Source organism: Notechis scutatus, chromosome 14, assembly GCF_049901735.1.
Source record: "Notechis scutatus isolate UNSWTSFEM ecotype Mainland chromosome 14, rNotScu1.2, whole genome shotgun sequence".
Classification (NCBI taxonomy): Eukaryota; Metazoa; Chordata; class Lepidosauria; order Squamata; family Elapidae; genus Notechis; species Notechis scutatus.
Window position 1 is genome coordinate 2,810,748 of NC_142022.1, and position 27,975 is coordinate 2,838,722.

Sequence of the window (27,975 nt, forward strand, 5' to 3'; positions counted from 1 at the left end):
TAGGAACAACATTTCAACAAACAGCCAGTCATGAATGAATGTGACCTCCTTTCTATGGAATTGAGCTGAAAATGGGCACTTTTTAAAAACCCTGCCGGTACTTTGACCAAGGAGCTCTGTCACAGTGCAAACTGCTCCTCCTTCCTTCTCTGACCGAGAGAGTCACGGAGGTGTTTATACGTCAAATATCCAAGCAAACTGTTCTCAGCTCCTCACAATGTCCTTTTCCTTCTCCAGCCCATAAAGGGACAGCGAGATCTTCCGACTTCTTGCACCCAAACATTTGAGAGGCAGGAAATGAAGTTTTAAACTTTTTTTTTTTTTTAGTTTTACATCTGCCGGTTGAAATTCAGCATCTCTCTTGCCACCAGATGACTCCCTTCTCATTTTTGCAACTGTTCCCAGGCTGCCCTTCGTTGCCCCAGATTGGGGTAAAGGAGAAGCTCGCCACCCCTTCTCGAGACCCCTTCTCTGTACAACCTGACCCCTTTTTAAAAGTCCCTTTCCTTCCATATATTCTTTCTCCTTCTCAAAATGGGTGGCAAACAGGCCGGTGATAATACAGATAATTTCTTGAACTGAAACTGAGTACCGACTTGGTTCTTCAGAAAAGACATGCTGCTCCAATACCACAATTAAACACACCACTCTCTTGCACACCGAGACAGAAGAAACACACACACATACACACACATGCATACACCAAGTGTTTAATAAGGATCCGGGGTAGCCAATCTACCTGGTCTTTTGCTTCTGTTGCAACCCAGGTCCTCTTCACACCTCACATTTTTAAGGGTAGCTCTTTAAAAGCAAGACAAACTGGTTTTGTAATTTTTTGCAATCGTCCTTGCTATGGCACTGAATGGCAGACCCAGGTTTTTGGCAGAATATTGTTCGAAACAGCTTTCGGGAGTGTGTGTGTGGGGGGGTCTTCCCCAGGCCCCTTCCCTCCCACCCATTCTGCAACCTTTGAAGGTGGTCCCAAGAGTCTTCCATTCAACGAACACTGAACTGAAACCAACAACAAATGGCGAGGATTATAAACATTAGAAATAATACATTCTGCATGCCCTCGGCGGGGACCCAAGCAGTAAAATTCTCCAGTGCTGAGCAAGGACCAAATACCTGCTCAGGTGCAATTGCCATTTTATTCACCAGAGGGCAGCAGCTGCAACCATTAGAAATAGAAATTGGGGGGGGTGTTTCTCAACCTCTGTTGACATTAAGATGAGTAGACTTCAACTCCCAGAATTCCCTAGCTAGCTGGGTAGGGAATTCTGGGAGTTGAAGTCCACCCATCTTATGAAGCCACAGAGGTTGGAAAAAAATGCTAACCTAGGCATAGATGATTCCCAGTGCCCACAGTAATGCCCTCCAAAAAAACGTCCCATGCAGTGGTGCCATCTCCTCCCCAGCCCAGCAGATATTTTGGAGAAGCCGCACAATGAAAAGAAACGGAGGAGAAACAGGGAGGCTCAAGCAAAACCCCTTGTAAATGAGGCTGGATGGATCCACTAAAGCCTCCTTGGTCAAAACGGAGGTTTTCTTGGGGCCAACAGCTTCTCTGCTTCTCCATGAGTGAATACAAGCGAGACAGGCATGGAGTGCGCCTGCCTGCCTGTCGAAAAGTCAAAAATCAAGCCACCGACACACGCACACTCCCCCGGTGCCCACCCCCCACCCCCGAAGCACAGATTAAAGGGGCAGGAGGCTGCCATTGCCAGGCTGGTGGGAAGCCTCATCTTCCACTGGCACAACTGGTGCAAAGGAAAAACCTTTTAAAAACTGGATTCCTAAAACGATAAAAACACGGCTGGGGGGGTTGCAGAGGGACAGAAAAAACGCAGCAACATCACAGAGGCTTTGGGAAAACCAGCTTTCACCTTGGGAAACGTCAAGGCTCTGATCTTGGCGGCCGCCAAGGTCATGTGTGAATGCAGTGTGAGAGGCCAGAGGGGGCCACGTGGCACTTCGAGGGCAGGAGGAAGCTGGAGGGAGGGGGGGAAGGGAACGGGGGATGGGGGGGATCGCTTAGGACCCTGCATAGCTGCTTCTTTGGCCCCAAAACCGAAGGCAGAACGTGACAGAGAGAGACGGAGGACAAAACTGAAGTAGCCGGGAGAAGACGTGGTGACAAATGGGGCTGGTCCTTGCTGCAGTCGAAACAGACTTCTAGTGGTTCTCACAATTGCGTGCAGTGGCTAAAATTACCCCCAAGAACTGCGCTTCTCAACACCTCAGCACCTGGAAGATGGCCGGACTTCGACTCCCAAAGCCGGCTGGGGAATTCTGGGAGTTGAAATCTAGCCATCTTCAAAGTCGACCAGATCTGACCAACGTTACTTCAGGAAAGCAAATGCATCACGGTTGCTGGAGGTCGGCAGAGGGGCCAGTCGCCCACCTGAGCAGCCAGTTGTCTCTCTAAGAAGGCGCCCAACCCCAAACCTCCCCCTCCCCCCGGTGTCCCCTGGGAGCTCCCCAAACGAGAACGCTCCAAAGGCCAGCCTTGTTCTTCCTCTGCCAATATTTGCAGGCTGGGCTGTGAGGAAGCAGGTGGAGCTCCTGCCTGCTGCTATGCAGGAGAAGACAGAAACAAAGGAAGTGGGGAAGGAAAGGAAAGGAAAGGAAAGGAAAGGAAAGGAAAGGAAAGGAAAGGAAAGGAAAGGAAAGGAAAGGAAAGGAAAGGAAAGGAAAGGAAAGGAAGAAGGAAGCCGTCTGGATCTCCAGGGTCAGTTTTGCAGCTGGGGTGGCCTCGTACAAAACACAACCGAGAACGAACGATGTTTAGAAATGGACCCCAGAGGCAAGACCCAACCGTGTTTGGGAGCCGCGCTACAATCGCACAAGGCGTCTTGCGTGCCCGCCCGAGAGTCCACCAAGTTCTGCGGGCTAAATGGCCTCCCCAGTTCGGGTGTCCTCCCCGTTCATCAAGGGGCAGTTCAGGCGGTTGTTGTCCGTATCCACGGCTCGGCTCCCACCTTCCACCTGGACACAGCAGGATTTGGTCCCCTCGGCGGCGTCCTGTGACTGGTAGCCCCTGCCTCCTGGGGGGCTCTGGCTGCCGTTGAGGGGGGCCTTCTCCTGCACCGGAGCCCTGCTGGACTCGGGAACGCTGCAACCCTGCACTTTGGTTTTGGCCTTCAGCTTGTCGTGGTAGGAGAAGAAGCCCAGCGCCACGGCCACCGCCAAGGTCATGGACAGCAGGACTGTCACGGTCACAAACTGGACCCAGTAAGAGCGCCATTCGCCCACGGGCACCGCCTGGTGCTCCAGGCTGCCTTTGCCGCTGCCGGCGCCGTCCACGGGGAGGTCGCTGCGCACGTCGTACCAGGCCACCCGGTGCCGGTAGCCGTTCTCGCTGGCCCAGCAGGCGTATTCGCCCAGCGTGCGGCTGTGCACAAAGACAAGCAGGCCGGTGTGGTCTCGGAGGGTCAGCCCCTCCTGGGATGGTAAGCTGCCCTCCGGGTAGGTCCAGGAGTAGTTGGCCAGGGCAGAGACCTGCGGGCAGGGCAGCTGCACCATGGAGTTGAACGGGCTGGTCAACACTGCAAGGAAGGAAAGCAAGGATGAAGGTGTAATTCTGCTCCCCGAGGGACGAAAACAGCTCCTTGCTCCACGGAACGCTTACAACTTTCAAAAAAAGGTTCCTTGTGGCTCTACAGCCAGAGAGATTGACCCAAAGGTTCCGCCCAAGAGGCAGAGGGGGAGTCCAGCTCCCATCCCTTTGGGCACAACAGCCAGGTGCCAAGGCAACTCACACAAAGAGAGTGACAGACAAACTCCTTCCTTTGGAGAGCGAAAGAGAAAACAAGGGCCAAAACCTAACTCTGGCCACTCTGACCCTGGGGCCAAACCCTCCTCCCTGGCCCAGCCCTCCCTCTTCTGCCCAGGGGGAGGAGGTGTGCCAGGGCCTCGTGGCACCCGCTGGGGCAGCCTTGATGCACAAGGCCGACGGGCCCAACGTGAGCTAAAGACCATTCCTCAGCTGCTGCTGCTGGTGGTGGTACTCTACCTTTCAGTGAGACTCCATCAGAGTCGTTCTTCGACCTTGGCATGGCTCGTCCCTTCCCGCTGTGGCGCTGGCACACAGCCTCGGCCTTCCCCTGCTCCACATCCTGCAGCCACTCCGTCCTGGAAAGAAGGAAAGAGAAGGGAGGGAGGGAAGAAAGAAAGGGAGGGAGGGAGGGAGGAAGGGAGTGAGTGAGTGAGGGAGGGAGGGAGGGAGGGAGGGGGAGGGAGGGAGGGAGGAAGGAAGGAAGGAAGGAAGGAAGGAAGGAAGGAAGGAAGGAAGGAAGGAAGGGAGGGAGGGAGGGAGGGAGGGAGGGAGAAGGGGAAGGAAGGAAGGAAGGAAGGAAGGAAGGAAGGGAGGGGGAGGGAGGGAGGGAGGAAGGAAGGAAGGAAGGAAGGAAGGAAGGAAGGAAGGAAGGAAGGAAGGGGAAGGAAGGAGGGAGGAAGGGAGGAAGGAAGGAAGGAAAAGAAGTGTGTCACAGCGAGGCCTCCTCCGCACAACCGCTAATTGTCAGCAGGCAACACTTGGGCAGTCACACAGCGAGCCGCTCAATGGACAACCTGCCCTATAGCTTGCTCCATATCCTGGCACAGAGGCAACCTCCAAGCCATTTGCAGATTGCACCCACCCAACCGTCTTGTTATCCCCACAAAGTACAGATAGCATTAAAATATTGAATATAGCACGGAAGGGACCTTGGAGGTCATCTAGTCCAACCCCCCCTGCTCAAGCAGGAAACCCTATATCATTTCGGACAAATGGTTGCCTTGAAAACCTCCCGCGATGGAACAACCCACAACTTCCAGAGGCAAGTCCTCGACTTACAACTGTCACTGAACCCACAATTACAGCCATTAAGCAGGTCACCGCGTGGCTGCACCCAATTTTTTTTGTGTGTGTGTGGAGTCCATTGTCTGGTTTCTTTTGCCTGAAACCAGAAATGAATGCCAGTTTCCAGGGGGGGTAAAACATTATAAATTGCGGCCACGTGACTGTAAACGCAGGCTGGTTGCACAAAACTGTCTTTTGGGCCAAGCCAGCCTGCCTCTGATCCCCACCCAGAGCCTCTCTACGAGGCAGATGGGCGGTTTCTAAATTAGACACATAAGGAAACATATAAAGTAATGATCTCCGCTGCCCAGTAGGTTCAAGGTCAGGGAAATCCAGTGGATCCAAAACCAACACAAACCGTGGGAATCCTGTAGAAAAAGGGGTCTCCAACCATGCTGGCTGAGGAATTCTGGGAGTTGAAGTCCACAAGTCGTACGCTGGCCAAGGTTGGAGACCCCTGCTGTGAAACGAACACACACACACCCCTCTCTTCCCTCCCACTCTTGCTCACCTGTTTCTGGGGTCCTCCCCAACCGCCCGGCACAAGCGCCCGTCCCAGGCGCAGTACGGATCGCGTGCCAACAGGCAGCTGGCACAGGTGGCATACACACTGCAGTTGGCCAGTAGGACTTCTAAGATCCCTTCGGAGTAGCCCACGTAGAGGATGCCCTAGGAAAAGAGGAAGGGGTCTTTGGCACCGCATTCTTCCGGAAAAGGAAAAGCCAATTCTGGACAAAATTTCCTCAGTTTAGGAAACTTCATCTCGTTCATTATAATTATCCGCTTCAAGGTTCATCGAAGAGAGAAAATTAGCCACCGTTTTATTATCTCATGAAATTCAGGTACATTTAAATGAACAGGTTCTCCTTACCATCACAACTGAGCCCCAAATTTCTGTTACTAAGTTAAGGTAGTTGTTAAGTGAGTTTGCCCCGTTTTACAACCTTTGTTAGCCACCGTTAAGTGAATCACTGCAATTGTTAAATTAGTGACACGATTGTTAAGTGAATCCAGGATCCCCATTGGATTTGCTTGACAGAAGGTTGCGAATGTAAAACAGAGCATTTATTTGTTGAGATTTGAAGTTGCCATTTGTTTGACCACTCTGATACATAGTCAAGATCTTTTGGGAGGGTAGTAGTATTGTCTGTGGTATTGAACAGCTTTACATCGTCAGCAAAAAGAACGCAATTGCTCTTAATATGATCACAGAAGTCGTTTATGTAGAGTATGAAGAGAGTTGGTCCTAGAACACTGCCTTGGGGGACACCACTATTGACAGGTACTGGATTTGATAGGACGCTCCTAATTTTGACCATTTGTTGCCTGTTTGACAGGAATCCTTCTATCCAGTTATGTAGATGTCCAGAGATACCATAAGTTTTTAGTTTTAGGAGTAGTTTGTCATGTACCACTGAATCGAAGGCTTGACAGAAGTCTATGTAGATTGCGTCTATTGCTTTGCCCTGGTCGAGTTGTATAAATTGATCAATGGAATTGATAAAAGCCAATAAATCAAATCTCTGTTTCCACAAAAATTAGTGCCTGCCAAAGTTCCAACTGAAGGAACATGGTGACTCAGTGGCTAAGACACTGAGCTTGTCGATCAGAAAGGTTGCCCGTTCGGCGGTTCGAATCCCTAGCACCGCCTAACAGAGTGAGCTCCCATTACTTGTCCCAGCAGCTTCTGCCAACCTGGCAGTTCGAAAGCAGGTAAAAAATACAAGTAGAAAATAGGGACCCCTTTGGTGGGAAAGGAACAGTGTTCCGTGCGCCTTCAGTGTTTAGTCCTGCCAGCCACATGGCCACGGTGACATCTTCGGACAGAGCTGGGTCTTCGCCTTTGTAACGGAGAGGAGCACCGCCCCTAGAGCCAGGAATGGTTAGCATGTATGATGTGCGAGGGGAACCTTTATCTTTAAACGAGAAAAACAAAATGAAAGAGAACGGATGCAATGCACCAGCTGTTTTCAACTCTCCCCTTTCTGAAAAAAAGGCGCCATTTTGTCCCGGGTTGGTGGCAGTCGGGGCCTTTTCTTCCAGACTGGTGTGTAGGAAACTCACATCCACAACTGCTGCTGTGAGGCTGCCTGTGTGGGCTGCATCCCACCTGCAGGGCTCCATCTGAGCTGGGGGGGCGGCTAGGAAACCTCCCAGTCAGCCCAGCCCTCTCATGGCTGAAATTTCAGGGAGGGAGACTTCCCCTCGGAAGACCAAGAAACAATCCCCACCAGCGAGGCCGCCGGGGTGGGGAAAGCGGGAGCTCGGAAGGGGCCGAGGAAGCCAAGGGGAAGGCGAGGGAAGGAATCGGGGCGCAGCCGCTCAGCCCAGAGCTCCGAAGGCCGAGGGGCAGGCAAAAAGGTTTTTTTTAAGATCCTCTCTTCCAAAGGCTCACGACTGAGGCGAAGAAGCCGCCCCCAGTTCCTCCGGGAAAGCGCGAGGAGCAACAGGAAGGACGGGAGATGCAAGCCGGAGGGAAACCCTGCAGAGAAATGGGGCTCACGGCCGATCCATGGCACCTGGACCGACCCTTCCCTCACCGTTGCTCATCCACGCGGCTCCATCGGTCAGAGACCTCTTTGGCCTGGGTGGTTTTTTCAACCCATTTTGGGGAGAAACCCCCCAAAGTTGGCGTGGCAAGACTGGGCACGTTCCAAGACTCTTAATTTTGCTCCAGGTCAGGAAGTGGGTTGGATGAGCAACGAAATGTCTCCGAGGGACAAAAGTTTGGCCCCGTTGCCATGAATCGGCCTTTAGACCAGGGGCATGAAACTCAAGGCTCGGAGGCCTAGATTTAAGCCTGGAAATAGCAGAAGATCAGCCCGCAGTGCCTCTGCTAGCAAAAACAGTGTGTGTGTGGGGGTGGGGGGTGGGGGGTGGGGGTTTCCAGCCCCATTTTGGCTGCAGAAGGCCATCCAGGCCAAAAATGGGGTGTTAGGGGAGCTGCGCATGAGCCCCCGCACCGCATTTTGGCCGTCATGGTGCTGCAGGAGGCGTCTGCCCCGTCTCCTCCCCACCTTCCGCCCCCCGGCTGGCCCACAGCGGAGAACTACAAATGCTGATCCAGGCCTCAAAGAAGTCCAGCCTGACCCCCCTTTGGCCTGGATGAGTGAGCCTTCGTCGACACATTGCAGAGAAATCCCAAATATTCCGTCTCCCCTCCGGAGCATGCTGTGCTTCCTCCAGGCCGTGCTTCCTGCAAGTGAATCTGGAGGTGGTTTCCATTCCAGATGTGGCATTCCAGAGGAAATACGGGGAGTCCTCGACTTACAACCGTGACCTGAACCTGGAATTACAGTCGGTCATAGTTGGGCCAATTGTGAAGCAGGTCATCTCATGCGACAGCTCCAGATTTTATAGCCTTTTTTTTTTTTTGCGATGGATTTGTTAAGCCAACACTGCTGTGAAGCAAACACCAGAGTCATTTAGGCAGTGATCCCCAACCTTTTTTACGCCGCGGCCCGGTACCGGCATCAGCTGGGCGCCGCGGCCCGGTGCTGGCATCAGCTGGACGCCGCCATCTTTTTGATGAAAAAGTGCTTCCGGTGACCTCACCGGAAGCACTTTTTCATCAAAAGATGAGCGGCATGCTTTCGTGAGCTTTTCCGGTAGAAAAGCCATTTCTACCCGGAAAAGCTCATCGAAGCGCAGCGCCGCCATCTTTTTGATGAAAAAGTGCTTCCGGTGAGCTTTCTAGCCGGAAAAGCTCACCGGAAGCACTTTTTACCAAAAAGATGGCGGTGCCCAGCAACCAGCGGCCTGGTAGGACTTGTTCCGCGGACCGGTACCGGTCCGCGGACCGGTGGTTGGGGACCCCTGATTTAGAGAATTCATTCTCCACAATGGGCTTTTTTTTTTTTGTCAGAAATCAGAAATTAAAACTAGTTTCCAGCAAAAAATAATAATAATAATAATAATCAAGTTCACGTGATTGCAGGATGCTGCAAACAGCTGCAATTACAAGCACCCAAATTTGATCATGTCATAAGTGTGTGTGTGTGTGTTTGTGCACACATAGCTGTCAGCAATGCCATCTCACTGGTTACATATATACAGTATATTTCATATAGCATAACAGAATACAGCATTAATCCATAAAAAATTGACAAAAACAAGACATAAAATATCTATGAAAATATAAAACATCCGGGGTCCTGGCAGAGGTCCCTCTCCCCTCCAATTAAAAACACCCCCTCCCCGGCTGATGATGAATGCCCACCCAAGGCCCACCTTCTCGGGAACAAGCAGCAGGTTCTGGACGGGTTCCGGCCTCTCAAACAGCTGCACCTCCTCAATGATGTGGGCTTTGCGTCCGACCACCACCGCCTTGTGCAGGGAGCCTCGGTCTGCAGGGAGAAGCAGAGATGGGGGGCTGCCCGTCAGAGGAGGGGGCTCCTACTCAGCCTCCCCAACCCGATGATTTGGGTCAGATTTGGAAAAACAAGGCAGCACCCCGGGGGGGAGGGATGAACTTCTCAAAAACAAGGCAGGGCTGAATGCCGAGCGAAGGAGGATTAAGTAAATAGTCTTTTCCCACAACAGTTTGCCAAACAAAAGTTAGTCCTCGACTTGCGAGCACAATTGAGCCCAACATTTCTGTTGATAAACAAGGTAGTTGTTATGTGAGTTTTGGCCCGTTTTACGAACGGCCCCCTAGCCTGGCAGAGATATCCCTTTCTTACTTTAGCTTTCTTTTTCCTGCTTTTACAATTTTGTTTGTTCTTATTTTGAATTTTCAGCTTTTAAAAAAAAAAAAAAGGTGCAAGAAACCCCCCAACCCTGAGCTCTTCCCCCCTCCCCCCAAAGGGGCAGGACTCGAACCAAGCTTCAGCCTTGGACCAGGGTAGGACCAGCAACCTCCCAATATCTGAGGGGCTCCCACAAAGGAGGAGGGAGGGGAGGGGGGTGTCTTCTGCAAAGCCCCTGAAGGGAGGACAAGAAGCAACGGATGGAAACTAAGCAAGGAGAGAAGGAACCTGAAACGAAGGAGAAACTTCCTAATGGTGGGAACAATTAGCCAGTGGAACTGCTTGCCACCCAAAGTTGTGGGGGGGCAACACTGGAGGTTTTTAAGAAGAGGCTGGACAGCCACCTGTCTGGAATGCTCTAGGGCAGGGGGGCCCAAAATCAAGGCCAACAGGCCACAGCCGGCCTGCAACGGGTTTAGGTCTGGCCTGGAAATAGCAAAGGACCGGCCCCGTTCTCAGCCTGGGTGTCCTCCTGCAGCGCCCTGCCAGCCCAAAGAGAGGGAGGGCGAGGGGGCGCCTGTCCCGCCTCCTCCCCCTCCCCTCGACCCATGGCAGTGCTAATCCGGCCCTCCGAGAAATCCAGCCTGACACCCCTGGTCCCCCCTCCAACTCTGTCCTTCCGGGGGGAGGGAGCCCGCCCTACCTGTGCCCAGGAACAGGACGGTGCAGGCCGCCCCGCAGGCCGCCTGGGCTTGGTGCACCGCAATGCGGGTGTACTTCACGTCCTCCTTCACCAGAAGGGGCTGGTTGTGGATGGGGGCCACCTTCTCATCCATCAAGAAATGGTCCTTCATGAAGGTCAGGGCTTTGTCGGACGAGGGGCCCACCGAACACTGGAGGGAAGCGGGGGGGGGGACAACGGTCAGGAGGCGAGACCCAGGGCACCCCCGCACCCTCCCCTCCAGAGGGGGGGACACTCACGCTGCCAGGCCGGGGGTCCATGGCGGGGCCACTGTAGGTCATCCATCGGGAGCAGTCCTTGTTCAGCTCCTTGTACTTGCCGGCAAAGGCCTTCTCGATGGCGTCCAGGCTGAAGGCGCAGACGGCTGAGCTGCCGGAGCTCCCAGTCTGCCTGCGGGGGGATGGATGGGGGCGAACGGACAGGCCAGCTGCACCTCAGCCATCCCAAAAGCCCTCTGCACATGCCTCAACCCCTGGGGTTCCTCAGCCGGCAAGTCGTCCAGCTGCCCCGGTTGGAGACTGACCCCGGCCTTAGGGGCAGGCTTGCAGACTCCCCCGTGGCTGCCGGGGCCGCCTCACCTCCCCCCACCCGTGCAAACCGCCCGCCTCTTACCACTGAGAAGCGAAGACCCCGTAAAGAGGAGCGCCGCCCGGCTGCGGGAGAGCGAAGACGTGCTGGAGGACGGTGTGGGGGAAGAGCCCCGCCTGGCTGCACGAGAGCTGGGCCTTCAGGAAGGTGGTCCACTTCTTCTGGAGGACCTTGTCCCCGCCAACGTCGTTCTGCGGAGAAAGACCCTCTCAGGCTGGGCCCACGGTTCCCGGCAGCAATTGGGTGGCCTGTTTTGGGGGGCTGTGGACTTCTCCTTAGCCCCTCCTGGAGGCCACCACTAGACTTGACTGGTTTGAGCGGAAGATACGACGGTTAAGGCCGGACCTGAGTCCGCAGGGCGACGCTGTTTCTCCGCCTTGCAAACGGCAGGACTCCGTGCTTGCCCTAACGAAGGTCTTGGTCTCTCCAGCCTCAGCCTTCTCGGCCCAGGTGCCCGGCTGAGCCTCGGCTCGAATGGAGGACAGGGGGGAGCCTCTCACCTTGCACACCCGGGCGACACGGGACACGGTCAGTTTCTCAAAGAAGTCAAATTCCTTCGCTGTCTCTTCAAAGAAGAAATAGATCTTTTCCTCCTCCGGGGGCCCCGGGACGTTGAACGAGGCCACGAACACAGCATCGTCTGTGCAAACAACAACAGTCAGCTTCTCCTCCATCCCTTCTCACACAGACACAGAGCGACTGACACACACTCTCTCTCTCTCTCACACACACACACGCACACCCACAGTGTGAAGACCCAAAGGGGTGTGGCACAACAGCAACAAAGTCACAAAAGTAGGCAAAGTCCCTTTAATTCCTCCAACTTGGTCCCCAGTGTCCAGTTATCATCGGCTGGAAAAAAACCAACACAAACCACACTGCAGCAATCAACGAGACAGGGTAGGACAAGGAATTGCAGACTTCAAAAGATAACAAAACACACACAGTTGGGAGGACGCCAGAACTCAGATAAGACTCGACGAACAACGATAACACACGCTTTGCTTCCAGCCAGGTGCTGTGCGCAAACGCCCTGTTTAAATCCTGTTTTCCCAGCGGCAGCTAATGAAGGGAATCAGGGCCCTTTCCTCTCCCGTAAGCCACGTTGCTCCCTTCTCCGTTCCTCCCTGCGTGCCCTAGGATGAAGAGGGTTTGGAGCTGGGTCTTCCTCTGAAGGCCCAGCCCTTCTGTGCCCTTCCCCAGTTTCCTCCACAGCCACCAGAGCCCCACTCCCACTCCCTGTCAGCTGCTCGGCCTCCCCCTCAGAGTCCGACTCCATAGCAAAAGTGGCTTTTTCCAAAAGGCAACTGGACTTCCTTGCTTTCTCTAGGTTTTTTTGTTTTGTTTTCAGTTCTTCAAAACTGAAGCAGCTTCTCGGATAAAAGAAGTGAAATAGTTGCAAGGAAAAAGAAAACCAAGAAAGTCCAGCTGCCTTTTGGAAAAAAGGGACAACCATGACCTGGATGGTTGAGAATCTATGCACAGAGAGAGAGAGAGAGACAGACAGACACACACACACCCACACACTCACGGGGGGGCTTGGGCCCCCAACAGAAGCATCCGTTGCTTAGGAGATGCGTTTCTCCTGGTACCCACCAGGTCTCGGTTGCCAAGACGACAGCCAGTCCCCAAACGATGGAGGCGACCGTGGGAGGGGCTAAGACCCTTCCCCCTCTGCCTGCTCCCCCCCCTCCCCCTCCCGTGTCTGCCCTCACCGTGCAGCCAGGTGAGGAAGCCGTCCGTCTTCAGAACAGTCCGGCTGCCCAGGGTCCGAGAGATGACCGGCTCGTTGCCCTGGAAGTTATTCATGGTGCCCGTGTAGAGCTCTCCATCTGGGGGGGGGGGGAGAGAAAGCAGAACGTGAGGTGGGGCCCCCCCCTGCAATCCTCCCTGTCTGCTTTTCATCACCGCAAAGCTTCATGGGAGGCACGAAAACAAAACCCCGTTTTGTGCAGGATAAACTCTCCTCCAGGGCCGCTCAAAAGTGAGAGGGCAGGGCGTATAAACTTAACAAATGAATAAATAAAATGTCAAAACTTGAAAATGAAGCCCATGATTATAGGCTGCTGAGAGAAAGCGTACGCAGAAGCCCGTTAAACGGACAATAAAGAATTATAAATAACCAGCAGCTAGGATTGTATTTGCGCGGAATTGGAAAAATGATAAAACACCAGCGGAGGGAAAAAGCGATTTGAGAAAATATTTGAATGGGCAGAGATGAATCGACTAACCCTGGAAATTAAAGAAAAAGAAGAAACTGAATATTATATGATATGGGATTTGTTTTATCGATGGTTAGAAAATAAAAAAAGTTACAATTGAGTAGATGGATATATAAAAAAAATTAGTTAAGGTGGTTATCAAGATAACAAATATATAAGAGAAAATGATTTATGATTTACAAAGAAAATGTCAGTATTGTTATATTGGTTAAAAATATGAATTATGATTGTTAGCACAAGATACATGCACCCAGTCGAATGAAAGATGAAATTATTGTTTAACTATTTTAAAAAAAAATTGGGGAGCAAAAAAAGAATTATAAATAACAGTAAGAAAAAAAAAATAGAGTAGCAGCTGATAGAAGCTATTCCAAGAGGGGTTTAGGGGACTGGAGACTAAAACATAGGAAGAATGGTTGCTGAATTGGGTATGTCTAGTTTAATGAAAAGAAGGATCAGGGGCGACAGGATAGCGGTGTTCCAGTATTTGAGGGGCTGCCCCAAAGAAAGGGGGGTGGGGTCCAACCTATTTTCCAAAGCACCAGAGGGCAGGACAAGAAGCAACAAGGATGGAAATTAATCCAGGAGGGAAGCAACGTGGAGCTAAGGAGAAATTTCCTAACATTGGGAACAATTAACCAGTGGAACTGCTTGCCACCAGAAGTTGTGAATGCTCCATCACTGGAGGCTTTTAAGAAGAGACTGGACAGCCATTTATCCGAGATGCAACAAGGTCTCCTGCTTGAGTAGGGGGTGGTGGACTAGAAGACCCCCAAAAGGTCCCTTCCAACTCTGTTATTCAATTATTCTATAAACACGTGGGGCATGAATAGAGGGAGGGTCTCCAAACCAAGGAAGCAGGCTCCATCTTAGGACCCTGAGCCTGATGGCAGGAACTCCCGTCTTCTGTCTTCTCCTCCTCTTTGGCCCCCTCATCCCCAGCTTTGCTGGCTGGGGAATTCTGGGAGTTGAAGTCCACCAGGCTTAAAGTCACCAAGGTTGGAGACCCCTGCTCTACGGCACAGACCCCCCTATGTGGATGCTACCCCCCCCCCCCGCCCCGCCCCCCGGCCAGGCCAGCTTCTGAAATGACAGCCTGCCCATCCTCCTGGGCTGGACTACACCCCCCAGAATCCCCAGCACTGTAGAGCCTTGGGATCCGAGAGATCAAGAACTGATGTCGGGCAAGGGGTCAGGGAAGCTGTGTGAAAGGATCCGTGCGTCTTTCGGAAAAAAAACGGGCTGCGAGGTGTGAGAATCAGAATAGAAATCTGGAAGGGACCTGGGAGGTCTTCTAGTCCAGCCCCCTGCTCAAGCAGGAAAAACCTATACTAATTTCAGAGAAATGGCAGTTCAGTCTCTTCTTTAAAACCTCCAGTGCTGGAGCTGCTGCAACATCTGGTGGCAAGAGGTTCCACTGGCTAATTGTCCCCACTGACAGGAAATTCCTCCTTAGTTCTAGGTCGGGTCTCTCCTGGATTAGTTTCCAAGCAGGAGACCCTCCACCATTCCAGACAAAGGGTCGTCCAATCTCTTCTTGAAGACCTCCAGGGATGGGGCGCCCACAACTTCTGGTGGCAAGCGGTTCCACTGGCTAATTGCCTTCACTGTTAACGTTTCTCCTTCATTCCAGGTGGCTTCTCTTTGGGGTTAGTTTCCATCCACGGTTTCTTGTCCTGCCCTCTGGTGCTTTGGAGAACAATTGGACGCCCCCAGTTCTTTGGGGCAGCCCCTCAAATACTGGGAAGGCCGCTATCATATCATAAGGAGCCTCGGTGGTGCAGTGGTTAGAGTGCAGTACTGCAAGCTAGCCCCCCCACTGCAATTCGGCAGATCGAATCCCATTCAGGCTCCAGGTCGACTCGGCCTCCCGTCCTTCCGAGGTGGGTAAAATGAGGCGCCAGATTGTTGTGGGGGGCGAGAGGCTGGCTCTGTAAACCGGCTAGAGAGGGCTGGAAAGCACTATAAAGCGGTATATAAGCCTAAGGGCTAGTGCTATATCGCTCCTAATTCTTCTTTTCTCTGGACTAACCAGACCCCAAACCTGCAGCCGTGCTTCATACATTTTGAGTCTCCAGGCCTTCGATCCTCTTCGTTGCTCTTCTCTGAACTTTTTCCAAAGTCTCAACATCTCCCCAGGGCCTCCCCCACCCCCCCCGGCTCCCCCCCAGGTGCCCCCCTCTGCTCACCCACAATGAGCGCCGTGTTCTGGTGTCGCGGGTCGAAGGGGCAGAGCCCTTTGCCTTCCTGCAGGAGGGGCTGCCCTTTGGCATCGGCCACCAGCGTGAAATTCTCCACGTCCTGGCAAGGCAAGAAAAGATGGGGGAGTGAAGGGAAATATCTCCCCCAAGGAACAGGCAGGGCAGGCCCTCCCTGCCTTCCACAGCGCCCCACCCCCACAATGCCTCGACAATAAAAAATAACCCACAATTTGCTCCCAACAGCTGGCGGCACGCAACTTCCCTTTTTAAACACAGGTTTTCCCAGCTGCAGCTAAGGAAGGGAATCAGGGCCCTTTCCTCCCCTGTAAGCCACGTAACCCACGCTGCTCCCTACTCCGTTCCTCCCTGCATGCTCTAGGATGAAGAGCGGGTGGGCCTAGATGGGGGGGGGGAATTCAAAAATTTTAACAACTGGTTCTGTGGGCGTGGCTTAGGTGGTGGGCGTGGTTTGGTAGTCATGTGACTGGGTGGTCATGTTATTGGCTGGGCGTGCCCAACTCAGTATCACTCCCATCGAGGCACGCATCTCCTCGCCTGGCCTCTTGTGACTGTGGGGATGCTGCAACAGTCGTAAGTGTGAAAAAGGGTCATAAGTCACTTTTTTCAGTGCCATTGTAACTTTGAATGGTCACTCCACACAAGCAAAGTACCAGCAAAGGAGGGGGGAAAAACTCCAGAGAAGTTCCAGAGACAGGAAGTCTAGTCCTGCCAAGAATGTAATAAGGGCTAACGGAGAGGCAGTTTCTGTAAGCAACACCAGAATGTTTCCTTCCTGCCTTCCTTACAGGATTAGCCCAGTCATTTCTTCTAACAACCGGTTCTCCGAACTGCTTAGAAGGTTAACAACCGGCTCTAGCGAATAGGTGCAAACCGGTAGAATCCCACCCGTGGGCCTAGATCTTCCTCTGAATTCCCTCTCCCCTTGCTCTGCCCAGCTGGACTTTGCCCTTCCCCAGTTTCCTCCACAGCCAACAGAGCCCCACTCCCACTTCCTGTCGGCTGCTCGGCCTTCCCCTCGGATTCCGACAGAGGCATGACAGGTTGCTACCACACTGTCGTCCCGAGCGGGACAGAAGGGAGACCGTGAAATCCATGGGGGACAATTGAACTGGGCAAACCCGAGGTTAGTTCAATCGGGCTCCCCCACACCGTGACCCTTGGCATGCCAGCTGACTGCAGAGGTGAATGCATATGCTGGCACCAGCGAGTTCTAGTCCCGCTTGAGACAAGAAAGCCGGCTGGGTGATGTTTGGGCCACTCCGTCTCTCAGTCCAATCCACCTCGCAGGGTCGTTGTTGTGGGGAAAATAGAAAATAATATTAGGCATGCTTGCTGCCTTGAGCTGTTTATAAAGTAATAAAGGCAGGATAAAAATCTAAGAAATAAAAATAAATAAAAGGCCAGAAGTAGGCCACAGAAGCATGCATTCCTGGCCTGGAACTAACCCTGCTTCCAAACTCTGCCAAGGAATGCAATGAACTTGGGCTTATAATTAGTAAATACTGGAAGGAATGCCAGGCCAAGCAACTGCCCCCCCCCCTTTTTTTTTTGCATTTCAAGGGTCTCCCATGTGTGGGGAAAGAGAGGACCCCCTCCTTTGCCACCAAAACGACCCCTCTGCCTTCCACTCGGGGCCCGTCGTGTACTTATACGTGGGGGAAAATAACAATAACAATAAAAGTGGCTTGTGAGTAAACAGGGGCGGCCCCCGCAAGATCCATTCCGCTGCTTCCCGGAAGACTCACGATGTAGGCGCAGGTGGGGCTGAAGGCGTAGGTGCCACAGGTGTAAAGGTGGGTCTTGTTCAGCTGAACCAGGATGCGGATGAAGTTGAAGCACTCGGTCTGCGGAAGGAGAATCGGGAGGGGAGGGCAAGTCAGTTTCTGTTTAAATTTTGCTCAGCGCGAACACACACAACCCACACACACAACCCACACACGAGAAACGGTCCTTAAGAAGCAGAACTGAGCCACGAAATGGGGGGTTGGTGGTGGTGGAAATCAGATTTCACTTTTTCACTTTTTTTTTTCTTTTCACTTTTTGGTTTGATCATTTCCTGAATTTATCTTCCCTTTTATTTATTGAATACTTTTTCTTGGGAGTCTTCAACTCTTTCTAAGCATCTCTAGGATCCCCCCCAAAATCCCCACCCTTAGATAGCAATTCGGGGGAGGGGAGGGGTGTGTATACTATGTTAAATGCTTTTTTGGGGGGGTTGGGGGTTACAAACCAGTCTACAATTAAGTCCTCAACTTACAGCTGGTGGCTTAGCAATTGTTCAAAGTTACAACCTACCTTAAAAAGGGGGGGGGTTTGTTATCAAGATCTGACATTCTGATGGTGGGGCCCCCATAGGACCTCTGTCCTAAAACAGTTTAGCGGCAGGTTGGCACTTCCAGCCACAGCCAACCATAGACAGCAACAGGCTCACTTACACAACCGTGACATTTTGCACCTAACAGATGCCACATTCGCTTAAGGGCTGCTGTAAAATATAGGTAATCCTCAACTTACAACCATTCGTTTAGTGACAGTTTGAAGTTACAAGGGCGCTGAAAAAAGGGACAGGACCATTTTTCACGATTACAACCATGGCAGTACACCTGGTCAATGTTCGGACACACGGCAACTGACTCGTAGTTATGACAGATGCAGTGTCCCTTGGGTCACGCTTTTTGAGACTTTCCGACAGGCAAAGACAAGGCGGATTCACTTAACAACCGGGTGACTTAAGAACCGCAGCAAGAAAAGGTATAAAACGGGGCATCTAACATCTGCCTTGCTAAGCTGTTCTGACCCAAACCTTGTTCTAAGTAAACAAACACCAAACAGAGATAAAAGCAAAACCTTTTAACGATTCTTTACGAATTCCGTTCCTTCCCGGTTAAAAGGCTGTTTCAAACTAATTGATAAGAACGAGCCTTGCCAAGGTGGTGCAAGGCTGCCAAGAACACTAGATTAAGTTGCCAAGAAATATTTCAAACACAAAGAGTCTCCAAACACCAACCAAGATACTCTGAACATCCACAAGGCTTGAGTGCAAAAACTTCTTTGCTTCCTGCAAAGAACTCTGCTTTCTCAGCTGGCTTTTATCTCTTAAGGGAGGGGCCATCACCTTGCAGCCTTACTCCCGAGTCACCCGTGCTGCTGCAGCTGCTTTTTTCTTCGAGCAGCCCTGCGTGCACACGCACTGGGCACAGGCTCCTCGGGGGCCTCTTCCTCACTGCTGCCAGCCTCCACCATCTCCGAAGGCAGCCCTCCACTCCCTGATGGTCCTGGCCCCATCCCTGCCTCCCACGCAGGCCCCTCCTCTGAGACCTCGCTCTCCGAGACCTCAGCACCTGCTGCCGGCAAACCACAACACAAGCTATGCAAATGTTGGCTCTCTTGCAGTCCCATGTCGTGGGACTAACTCTACTTACGACCTAAGGGCCGTAACGGGCAGGGTCTACCTCTGCTTGTAAGTCCACAACTCAATCTACCAGGTGAACCCGAATAAACAGGTCATTCCAGGACCCGGGTGAAGTTGGAGCCGCCTCTGCCCTCACCTCGTTGCTTTTCTTCTTGAAGACGCACTCCCTCCTTTTCTCCGGGCTGGGGCTCCAGGGGATCTGAAGTGGGGGGAGGAAGCAGAACATGAGAAAAAGGGAAGGAAACAGAAAGCAGGCTTTCACTTCCTCATCAAGCAACCAACTTAATTACGAGACGGCTGAGGACTTCTCCAGTATCCGAGGTCTCTTTTTTAATATAAACAATGCTGCACTTCAAGGGGTTAGATGGCCTAGACCAGGGGTGTCCAACCTTGGCCTAGACATTGGTATTTGAACGTAGTTCTTAACATTCGTGTTTTATTGCATTTTTTTTTAAATCTAGCCAAAATGTTGATATCTACTAAAAATCTGTGCATGATATCATCTTTGAATGACCCCACAATCCCTTGCATTGGGATGGGCAACTGCATGGAGGTGAGTGTTTACTGGCCAGGTGCCCTTCCTGTCGCCAATGTGGAGTTTTGTTCAGCAGATATATTCTCAGGGTGCCTAGAGGGAGAGTGGGCTGAGTGTTAGCTTAGAGAAGAAGCACAAGAATGGGACACTAGCTCCGTGTTCGTTTTGGGTTACACAGACAGAATCCTGCGAGGCCGAAAGCCTTGAATGGAATAACAAGAGTTGGAAGGGCCCTTGGAGGTCTTCCAGTCCAACCCCCTGCTCAGAAAGAAAAGAAAGGGCTTCTTCTTTTCCTTTTAGGTCTTGGGGAGTGCATCCCAACCCCCTTTTCTTCAGAAAAGGGATAGTAGTATCACTGGGATAGTAGTATCACGCGGATAGTAGTATCACTGGGACTGACTCAGCCTCCTTCCCCTTCAACGAGGCAGCCGCTGCAGGAAAAACGGGGCGATTCTCCGGAGAAACTGGCTGGACAAGAGACAAAGAATGGCAAGTGTTTGCGGCTCCTTTGTCCCTAATCTCCCCCAAAAGATTTGGAGCACCCACAACTTTGGCTTTCCTTCTGAAGTGGTGGGTGCTCCATCACGGAGGTTTTCAAGATGGACATCCATTTGTCCGGGATGCTCTAGGGCAGGGGTGTCCAACCTTGGCAACTTTAAGACTTGTGGACTTCAACTCCCAGAATTCCTCAGCCAGCTTTGCTGGCTGAGGAATTCTGGGAGTTGAAGTCCACAAGTCTTAAAGTTGCCAAGGTTGGACACCCCTGCTCTAGGGTCTCGATGACCTCCAAGGCCCCCTTCCGACTCTGCTTTTTTGTTGCTTAAATTTAGAACGAAAGCCCGCCGGCTGCACGCCGGTTTCTCAACCTCTGCAACTTCTTTAAAGATAGCTGGACTTCAACTCCCAGAATTCCCCAGCCAGCTCTTCTGAGCGTTGAAGTCCGCACGTTCCCAAGCACCTCCTGGGCACGTCATTTTTTCTCTACCAAATGAGATTTGCAGGCTTGGCTGCTGTTAGCCACTTTCCAAAACGGGAAGTCAGCCAAGCCTCAGCCGCTCCGCTCTGAAAGCAAAGAAGAACCCAAAGGTAGCAGAACAAAAATGTTTCCGTTTCGGAAAGAACGGAAGAAAAACCAGGCGTGGGTGGACCTGCTGAGAAGAGAGAGAGAGAAAGGAAGAGAGAGGAAGAGGAAGAGAGAGAGAGAAAGGGAGAAAGAGAAAGAGAAAGAGAGAGAGAGGAAGAGAGACAGAGAGAGGAAAGAGAGAGGAAGAGACAGAGAGGAAGAGAGAGGGGGGAGAGAGGGGGAGAAAGAGAGAAAGAGAGGAAGAGAGAGACAGAGAGACAGAGAGGGAGAAAGAGAGAGAAAGAGAGGAAGAGAGAGGAAGAGGAGAGAGAGAGAGAGGGAGGGAGAAAGAGGAAGAGAGAGGGAGGGAGGGAGAGAGAGAGAGGAAGAGAGAGAGAGGGAGAAAGAGAAAGAGAGAGAGAGAGAGACAGAGAGAGAGAGAGGGAGAAAGAGAAAGAGAGAGAGAGGAAGAGAGAGAGAGAGGAAAGAGAGAGGAAGAGACAGAGAGGAAGAGAGGGGGAGAGAGAGGGAGAAAGAGAGGAAGAGAGAGACAGAGAGACAGAGAGGGAGAAAGAGAAAAAGAGAGAGAAGAAGAGAGAGAAAGAAAGGAAGAGAGAGGAAGAGGAAGAGAGAGAGAGAGAAGGGCTGGCTCAAGGTCATCCAACCAGCTTTCATGCCTAAAGGACTAGAACTCGCCCTCTCCTGGTGACTGGCCCAAGGTCACCCAGCTGGCTTTCAGGGCTAAGGTGGGACTAGAACTCCCAACCTCTGGTGGCTTTAACTGCCTCTCCACTCTCCAAAGAGGAAACAGACTCCGAGCAGAAGACGGAGTCTTCCCCGCCCCCAGCTTGCATGCCCCCCCCAGGAGCCTCCCCCTCCCCAAACCTACCGCTTCCACTCACCTTCCCCTTCAGCCTGATGGGGGCGCTGCTGATATTGAGGGCAAGGATGGCGTCCCTCCCTCCCACGTAGAGAGTCTCACCGTCTGCACTCAGCAGGAATGTGTCGTAGTTGAGGATCCCCTCCTGGCTGAAGGTGCCAACCTGGCGGCTGGGGTCCCCTGGAGGAGAAAGGAATCCATACATGCAGATTAACAGAGCTGGGAGGGACCTGTGAGGTCATCCAGCCCAATCCCCTGCCCAAGCAGGAGACCCTACACCGTTTCTGACAGAGGGCAGTCTCTTCTGGAAAGCTTCCAGGGATGAAGGTCCCACAACTTCTGGTCCACAGGTTGATTGCTCTCACTCTGATCTGGTCACGTTGCCAACTTCAAAAGCCGATACAAAAATTTATGCCACCAGATAAAGACTGAATGCACCAATTATCACATTAAACAAGAGGAAAAGCTTATACGCACCAGTTCCACCCGCGCTTTGTACAATTTTGTAAACAACAAACTAAAAGACTCAAGGTCCATCCCACCCCTGAAAGGACCTAATGGTAAAGACTGCAACGACGACACCATCAAAGCCAACATCTTTAACACATTCTTTGGCTCAGTATTTGTAAACAGCAAGGGATCAAGCCCAGTATTTCCTAGCCGAACCACAGAAAACTACAATGATCTAATACATACCGATTTTACAGAAGACAATGTTGAAAAAACACTGCGCAATCTAAAACCATCCCTATCTATTGGACCGGAGGGAATATGTGCCTACTTCTTAAAAAAGCTACCCACTGCCATAGCCAAACCTCTAAGCATAATCTTTGAAAAATCTTTCAGGACCAGCTCCTTGCCAAAACTATGGTCACAAGCCACGGTCATCCCCATCTTCAAAAAGGGAGACCCCAGCCTAGTTGAAAATTACAGACCAATCTCCTTATGCTGCGTCACCTGTAAAGTCATGGAATCAATTATTAACCAATCCATCATCCTCCTCTTAGAGACAAACAACCTACTCTCTAATAAACAATCTGGTTTCAGGAAAAAACTATCCTGTAATCTGCAACTCTTACACTGCAAAAACATATGGACGACACAACTCGACCAGGGCAAAGCAATAGACGCAATCTACATAGACTTCTGTAAAGCCTTTGATTCAGTGGTACACGACAAACTACTCCTAAAACTAAAATCTTATGGTATCTCTGGACAACTGAATAACTGGATAGAGGCATTCCTGGCAAACAGGCAATAAATGGTCAAAATTGGGAGCGTCCTATCAAATTCTGTACCTGTCAACAGTGGTGTCCCCCAAGGGTTCTAGGACCAACTCTCTTCATACTCTACATAAATGACCTCTGTGATCATATTAAGAGCAACTGCATTCTCTTCACTGATGATGTAAAGCTGTTCAACACCACAGACAATACTACTACCCTCCCAAAAGACCTTGACTATGTATCAGAATGGTCAAACAAATGGCAACTTCAAATCTCAACAAATAAATGCTCTGTCTTACATATTGGCAAAAAAAATCAGAAAATAAAATACAGGCTGAATAGTCAAGACCTTGTTGATGATCCAAACTCTGTCAAGGACCTTGGAGTTCTCATCTCTAATGATCTAAGTTGGAATCCAATTCTGAGGGGGAGGCCGAGCAGCTAACAGGGAGTGGGAGTGGGGCTCCGGTGGCTGTGGAGGAAACTGGGGAAGGGCACAGGCCAGATGAGCATTCAGAGGAAGACCCCAGCCCACCCCCTCTTCATCCTAGGGCACGCAGGGAGGAATGGAGAAGGGAGCAACGTGGCTTACGGGAGAGGAAAGGGTCCTGATTCCCTTCATTAGCTGCAGCTGGGAAAACAGGATTTAAACAGGGCGTTTGCGCACAGCACCTGGCTGGAAGCAAAGCGTGTGTTATCGTTGTTCCTCAAGTCTTATCTGAGTTCTGGCATCCTCCCAACTGTGTGTGTTTTGTTATCTTTTGAAGTCTGCAATTCCTTAACCTGCCCTGTCTCGTTGATTGATGCAGCGTGGTTTGTGTTGGTTTTTATTTATAATTTAGATGTACTTTGATTTTGAACTGAATTTCTTCCCTTTAAAGACTGTTCTTGGAAGAGTTTTTTTTCTCCAGCCGATGATAACTGGACACTGGGGGCCAAGTTGGAGGAATTAAAGGGACTTTGCCTACTTTTGTGACTTTGGTGCCACTTGGGTCACCCCGCTTGTCCACTCCCCACCTCCTGCCTGTCACCCTCTGGTCAGAGAGAAGGGCAGGAAGGATCCTGCCTGCCTCTTGCCTTGAAGGGCAGGAAGCCACGGAGAAGAAAATGAGGGGAATTACCCCTTCCCAGCTCCAGCCCAGGAAGGAAGCCGAGGCCGATTAAGCCTCGCAGACTTGACAAGTCCTTTTAAAGCCAGAGAGTGCCTATAATTAACGGGCTGTCTCTCAACTGGCAGCAGCTCAGCCTCCATGCCTGGCTTTTATCGCCTGCAGAAGATGTGTGCAATTAACCCTCAGAGGCACGAACAGCTTAACAGAGTTGGAAGGGAACTTGTAGGTCATCCAGTCCAATCCCCACCCACCCACCACCACCAAGCAGGAGACCCTACACCAGGGGTGTCAACCTTGTAACGTTAAGCGGGAGGACTTCAACTCCCAGAATTCCCCAGCCAGCAAAGCTGGCTGGGAATTCTGGGAGTTGAAGTCCTCCTGGCTTAACGTTACCAAGGTTGGACACCCTGCCCTACACCATTTCGGACAGATGGCCCCCTTCTCTCCTTCCCCCCACCTGCCCAGGGACCCCGAGTGGCGCCAATGCGGGCAGCAGCAGGGCCAACCTCGGGGTGGCACCGAAGAGAGCTGGATTAGAAAGCTCCCGCAAGCGGCTGGGTTAATCCATTCCCATTTTTGACACGAGAAATCCATGGCTGGGTGCAAAGCAGTGTTGTGCTACCGGCCATCAGCGTGCGAGGCGGATATTCTTCTTGTGATTTGATTTCTGCAAACGTTGCCTGGATTCTGAGTTTAAGCAGCAGGGATGCCAGTGGGTGGGAAATAAGAGGCGGCTCAGAGCCTCCCCCGTTATGGGCCGTTCTCCTGCGTGGACTGGGGAGGGGGTCAGAAGAGGGCGGGCCGGCAAGAGGGGCCGTGCATCTGTGCCAGGAAAGAAGGCAATGGGATAAAGGCTTCTAGGCCACGTCTGCCCTACAGTTAGGAGCCCTAGAGCAGCAGGGGTCTCCAACCTTGGCCGCTTTAAGACTTGTGGACTTTCCCCAACACGAGCCCGAAATGTTGGAAATGTAAAAGAATAGATGGAACCTTTTTTTTTCATATGTGGTGGTCTTGTAAAGAAAACCCAGAAATACTGGCAAAGAATTAGAAAGTGGCTAGAAGATATAACAACAGAACAGATTGAGTATAAACCAGAGTCCTTCCTGTTAGGGATTTTCGATAAACAGCTACCTAAAAAAAGTGAAGCATATAACAATACATATATTAACAGTGGCCAGGCTAGCGTTTGCTCGGTGTTGGAAACTACCTCACATATCTACAGAACAGATGATCTTCCAAAAAATCTCAGACTGTGCAGAAATGGACAAACTAACTTTAGCCCTAAAAAACAAAGATTCTTCAATATATTATAACAATTGGAATTGCTGGTATAAATGGTTAGATCAAAGATAGACCTTATATCATAAGGTGAAAAAGAATGGGATAAACTTATATGAGTGTAATATAAACATATATATGGATAAGATGTGCGTATATGGTATAAATTAAGAAAAGATCTTACAAAAATGAAACTGTTTTTAAGCGTTCATTTTTTCTTTCTTTTTCTTTCTTTCTCTTTTTGTTCTGCTTTTCTTTCTTTTTTCTTTGCTCTTTTCTCGTTTTTCTATTCGTGTATGTGTTGTTGATTTGTTTTTAATTGTAAAATTAATAAAATTTGTTTAAAAACAAAAAAGACTTGTGGACTTCAACTCCCAGACTTGGCTGAGGAACTCTGGGAGTTGAAGTCCACAAGTCTTAAAGGGGCAAAGGTTGGAGACCCCTGCTTTAGAGAGAAAAGTGGCATATAGGAACATGTCATGCCCCTGTTGGAATCAGATTCGGAGGGGGAGGTCGAGCAGCTGACAGGGAGTGGCCGTGTGGCTCCGGTGGCTGTGGAGGAAACTGGGGAAGGGCACAGGCCAGATGAGCATTCAGAGGAAGACCCCAGGCCCACCCCCTCTTCATCCTAGGGCATGCAGGGAGGAATGGATAAGGGAGCAATGTGGTTTATGGGGGAGGAAAGGGCCCTGATTCCCTTCATGGGCTGCAGTTGCGAAGACTGTTTTAAAGGGCAAACTGCGCATGGCAAAGTTGCTGGAAGCAAAGCGTGCATTATCTTTGTCGAGGCTTATCTGGCGTCCTCCCAACTGTGTGTGCCTTGTTATCTTTTGGAAGTCTGCAAAAGTTATTATCCTGGTCTGTCGTGTTAATTACTTCAGCGTAGTTTGTGTTGGTTTTTTTTTATTTCTACTTTACCTGTATTTTGGGTTCAGACTGCATTTCTTCCCTTTGTGGAAGTAGTAATTAAGAATGACTATATTGATATTAGTTTTTTTTTTCTTTTTGTTTTTTATTTGCTATAGATTGGCTTTCAGAAAGTAAATGAAGAGAACATATAAAATAAAATAGGTGGTAAGATGGAAATGATAATAAAGGGGATAAATACTGGACAGTATGTTTTAGGATGAAAATGTTTTTGTTTCTGGAATAATACGAAGTGAAAATTTATTAAAAGAAAAATGGAATAGGTAATGATTTGATATGAAACTAGATAAGAAAGCTGAAAATGTAATTAGGACGGTGTATGTATGTTGTAACCTGGAATCACATTGCTCACTTGAAGAGATATGTAAAAAAAATAAAAAATAATATTAAAAAAAAGAGAGAGAGAAGAGACCTTCTACCTCAAGGGCCTTCAAACTTGGCAGCTTTAAGACTTGTGGACTTCAATTCCCAGAATTCCTGAGCTAACATGACTGGAGGAGGAGGAATTCTGGGAGTTGAAGTCCACAAGTCTTAAAGCTGTCAAGTTTGAGGCCTCTGTTCTTACCTCCTTGCTCTGGTGGGTTGGGTGGATATCATGGGAGAACATGGTCCTTCAAGTAACCGGACCATGAGCCACGGAGGGCTTTGAGCGGGAAAATGTGGGTCCCTGATTCAAGAGTTGGCATGGAGGACTTGTGGCTCCTGTAACAAACCTTGTGAAGCTCTGGTGCTTCCCCTGAAGAAGGAATTTGTGGGAGACATAATGGTGTCGGCTGGGCACCCCAATGTCAACCACTTGGATTGTATTATTTTTTTTCCACTGCATCTCCACAAAAGGAAAGATCTGTCCTTTTGCAATCAAACTAACACACTGCAGGGAGACGCTGTGAAGGAGGTTTCTCTCTCGCAGGCTTGAAAGGGGTCTATGGGCCTTAAATATGGTTTCAGGTTTCCTGAGAGAAACGGCAGGTGCTAACTGGAGCCCAGGTGCCTTTCATTCAATATTGCTGATTTTTGGCAGGTTCTTTACTGATTCACCCCAATTAGATGCGCCTGGATTAACAGAGGCTTTTGCTACCGTTTACAAAACAACAACAATAAACACCCACATCCGTAAAGAGGTAGATAAACATCAATTAATAAAAACAATCCACGGCTAACCAGAGCTACAACGCTACAGGGATAAATTATAACAGCACCAATGAAAAACGAAGGGGATCCCGGCCTCTCTTCCCCTCCTTTCTCCTAGCTGGGTAGACATTAAGTCCTTGACTTACAACCCATTTGTTTAATGGCTGTTCAAGGTTCTCATGGCCCCTGGAAAAAGTGACTTACGGCCAATCCTCGCATTTACGGCCATTGCAGCATATCCTAAGGCAAAGTCCCCCAACCTTTGCAGATTTTTTTGGGGGGGAAGGTGGGGCAGAGGGTGTGGCTCGTACACAGCTCCATTTGCACAAATTGAGTGTAGGAACAGAGGTGCGCATGCTGCTCCTGCGACTAGGGGTGTGTGTACCTAGGCACAAGCTCACCTGCCACTTCTGTGGAAGGCTGAAGGCCCGGAAGTGGGCCACGACCCCGAGGTTGGGGGGGCCATGCCCTACAGTGAGAGGATCAAAATCTGGGCGCTTGGCAACCAGCATGCGCAGGTCCTGTGATGTCCAGTTGAGAACCATCCCTCTTGAATTGTGACAAGAAAAGTCACTGGAGGAAGCTGGATTCACTTAATGACCCCATGATTCATTTAATGCCTGCAGTGGTTTGCCTAACAACCATGGCAAACACTCTGCCACCGCCTGACTTAGCAACGGGAATTCTGGGTCCCAGTTCTGGACGTCATTTCATTGCTATCATTAAATATGACTTATTCCACCTTCTGGCAAGCGAAGTCAATAGGACAAGCCAGATTCACTTAACAACTGCAATGATTTGCTTAACAACAAGATCATAAAATCGGGTGGGGGGGGGCTCACTTTGCCACTGCCTTGCTTAGCAACGGAAATTCTGGCTCCCAATTCTGGTCCTTATTTAATCGTTATCATTAAATATTCCTCATTCAATCTCTGTTCATTTTAATAAAGTCTTAAGGGATTGTTTTGTTGTTGTTTTTTATCAAAGTCACCCAGAGCCTCTTGACAATGAAATGGGTGGCATGTACACTTAATAAATAATAAATAAACGCATGGCCACCATAACCACAACCTTTGTGCAAATAGTTTTGATGAGATGCACTGTAAGTT

At 50.6% G+C, this 27,975-nt stretch overlaps 1 protein-coding gene across 3 annotated transcripts in view; it reads right to left on the reverse strand.

Annotated features, from left to right (window-relative positions):
- Positions 1–2,595: 2,595 nt before the first annotated feature.
- SEMA4A (semaphorin 4A) overlaps positions 2,596–27,975 on the reverse strand; it is a 65,456-nt gene continuing 40,076 nt past the window's right edge. For 2 of the 3 annotated variants that reach the window (XM_087943244.1, XM_087943243.1), the window contains 13 exons: positions 21,215–21,372; positions 18,851–18,913; positions 17,048–17,146; positions 15,270–15,381; positions 12,574–12,690; positions 11,359–11,498; positions 10,883–11,049; positions 10,510–10,660; positions 10,232–10,421; positions 9,071–9,186; positions 5,352–5,509; positions 4,013–4,131; positions 2,596–3,545 (listed from right to left, as the gene is read on the reverse strand). In XM_087943244.1, coding sequence (XP_087799370.1) covers positions 2,890–3,545; positions 4,013–4,131; positions 5,352–5,509; positions 9,071–9,186; positions 10,232–10,421; positions 10,510–10,660; positions 10,883–11,049; positions 11,359–11,498; positions 12,574–12,690; positions 15,270–15,381; positions 17,048–17,146; positions 18,851–18,913; positions 21,215–21,372 — 2,246 coding nt within the window. In that variant the 3' untranslated portion in view covers positions 2,596–2,889. The remainder of the gene's footprint in view (positions 3,546–4,012; positions 4,132–5,351; positions 5,510–9,070; positions 9,187–10,231; positions 10,422–10,509; positions 10,661–10,882; positions 11,050–11,358; positions 11,499–12,573; positions 12,691–15,269; positions 15,382–17,047; positions 17,147–18,850; positions 18,914–21,214; positions 21,373–27,975) is intronic. The other variant, XM_087943245.1, reaches the window with a different exon arrangement.